We start from the raw sequence: 838 nt of genomic DNA, 5'->3' as shown, positions 1-838 counted from the left end.
CATGCAAATATCGTGGTCCTAAAGTGGCTAGTCACACCAGCCAACATGACAAAAGGTTTCTTGTATGCATTGGTTCTGTAAGTTGAGTCAAATATCAACATATCACCAAACTTTGTGTAGTCGGCCCGCGATTTCGAATCTGCCCAGAACAGATTTTGTAGCTTGTTATCGTTACACACATCATACTTGTAAAAAAAATGTGCATCAACATCAAGTTTTGCACATAGGTAAACCAACGCACCCTCCGCATCACCATCCTCAACTTCAGCTCTACGTTCGGCTTGAATATGGTTGTGCAAATCCGTACGGATGAAACCAACATTCTCATAAGACCCGGATTGATTACCATATAGTCCATGATTTGGCTAGTCTTCACACCGACGTTGCGAATAGCCATTGCTTAAGCTTTGTCAGCGCTGTTTAAAGTGCGATGTGACCTCAGATACATCACACAGTGTTGTTCCGCTAATTCATGGTTGTGGTCTGTGACGAAGTGAGTCACAACATACTTTCCCCCTTCACCAGCATCTGCATCGTACTGTATGCAAAATTGGGCTTTGCAACCTACTCTTGTTAGTGCCTTGGGAGCTCTACTCTTCTCAGCAACACGGTCCAAGTATTTTGGTAATCTCTGACTTTCCCTTGGACACAACCACAGCCTACTAACGACCTTTCCCTCTTTATTTGTGTTAAATCTGGATTTTCGTATACTAAATCCTTTGGCTTTAGCATACGTATTGTAGAAAGCTTGTCCATCTTCGACCGAATCAAATTTCTGTTCCAGAATAGCACGTTCAACATCACTAACCATGTCATTGCGATGAGCATCGTCAACCAT

General features: G+C 42.7%; 1 protein-coding gene across 1 annotated transcript; it reads right to left on the bottom strand.

Moving 5' to 3' along the window:
* Positions 1-400: 400 nt before the first annotated feature.
* Positions 401-838, bottom strand: LOC114268524 (protein FAR1-RELATED SEQUENCE 5-like). The gene has a single exon (XM_082885620.1). The coding sequence runs from the start codon at positions 836-838 to the stop codon at positions 401-403; it is 438 nt and encodes a 145-aa protein (XP_082741746.1).

Source organism: Camellia sinensis, chromosome 8 (genome assembly GCF_055761805.1).
Source record: "Camellia sinensis isolate YWXY chromosome 8, ASM5576180v1, whole genome shotgun sequence".
Lineage (NCBI taxonomy): Eukaryota > Viridiplantae > Streptophyta > Magnoliopsida > Ericales > Theaceae > Camellia > Camellia sinensis.
This window is presented reverse-complemented; position numbering and strand designations above follow the sequence as displayed.

Coding starts and splice junctions, on each gene's coding strand:
- LOC114268524 (XM_082885620.1), bottom strand. CDS start 838: ATGGTTGACGATGCTCATCGCAATGACATGGTTAGTGATGTTGAACGT.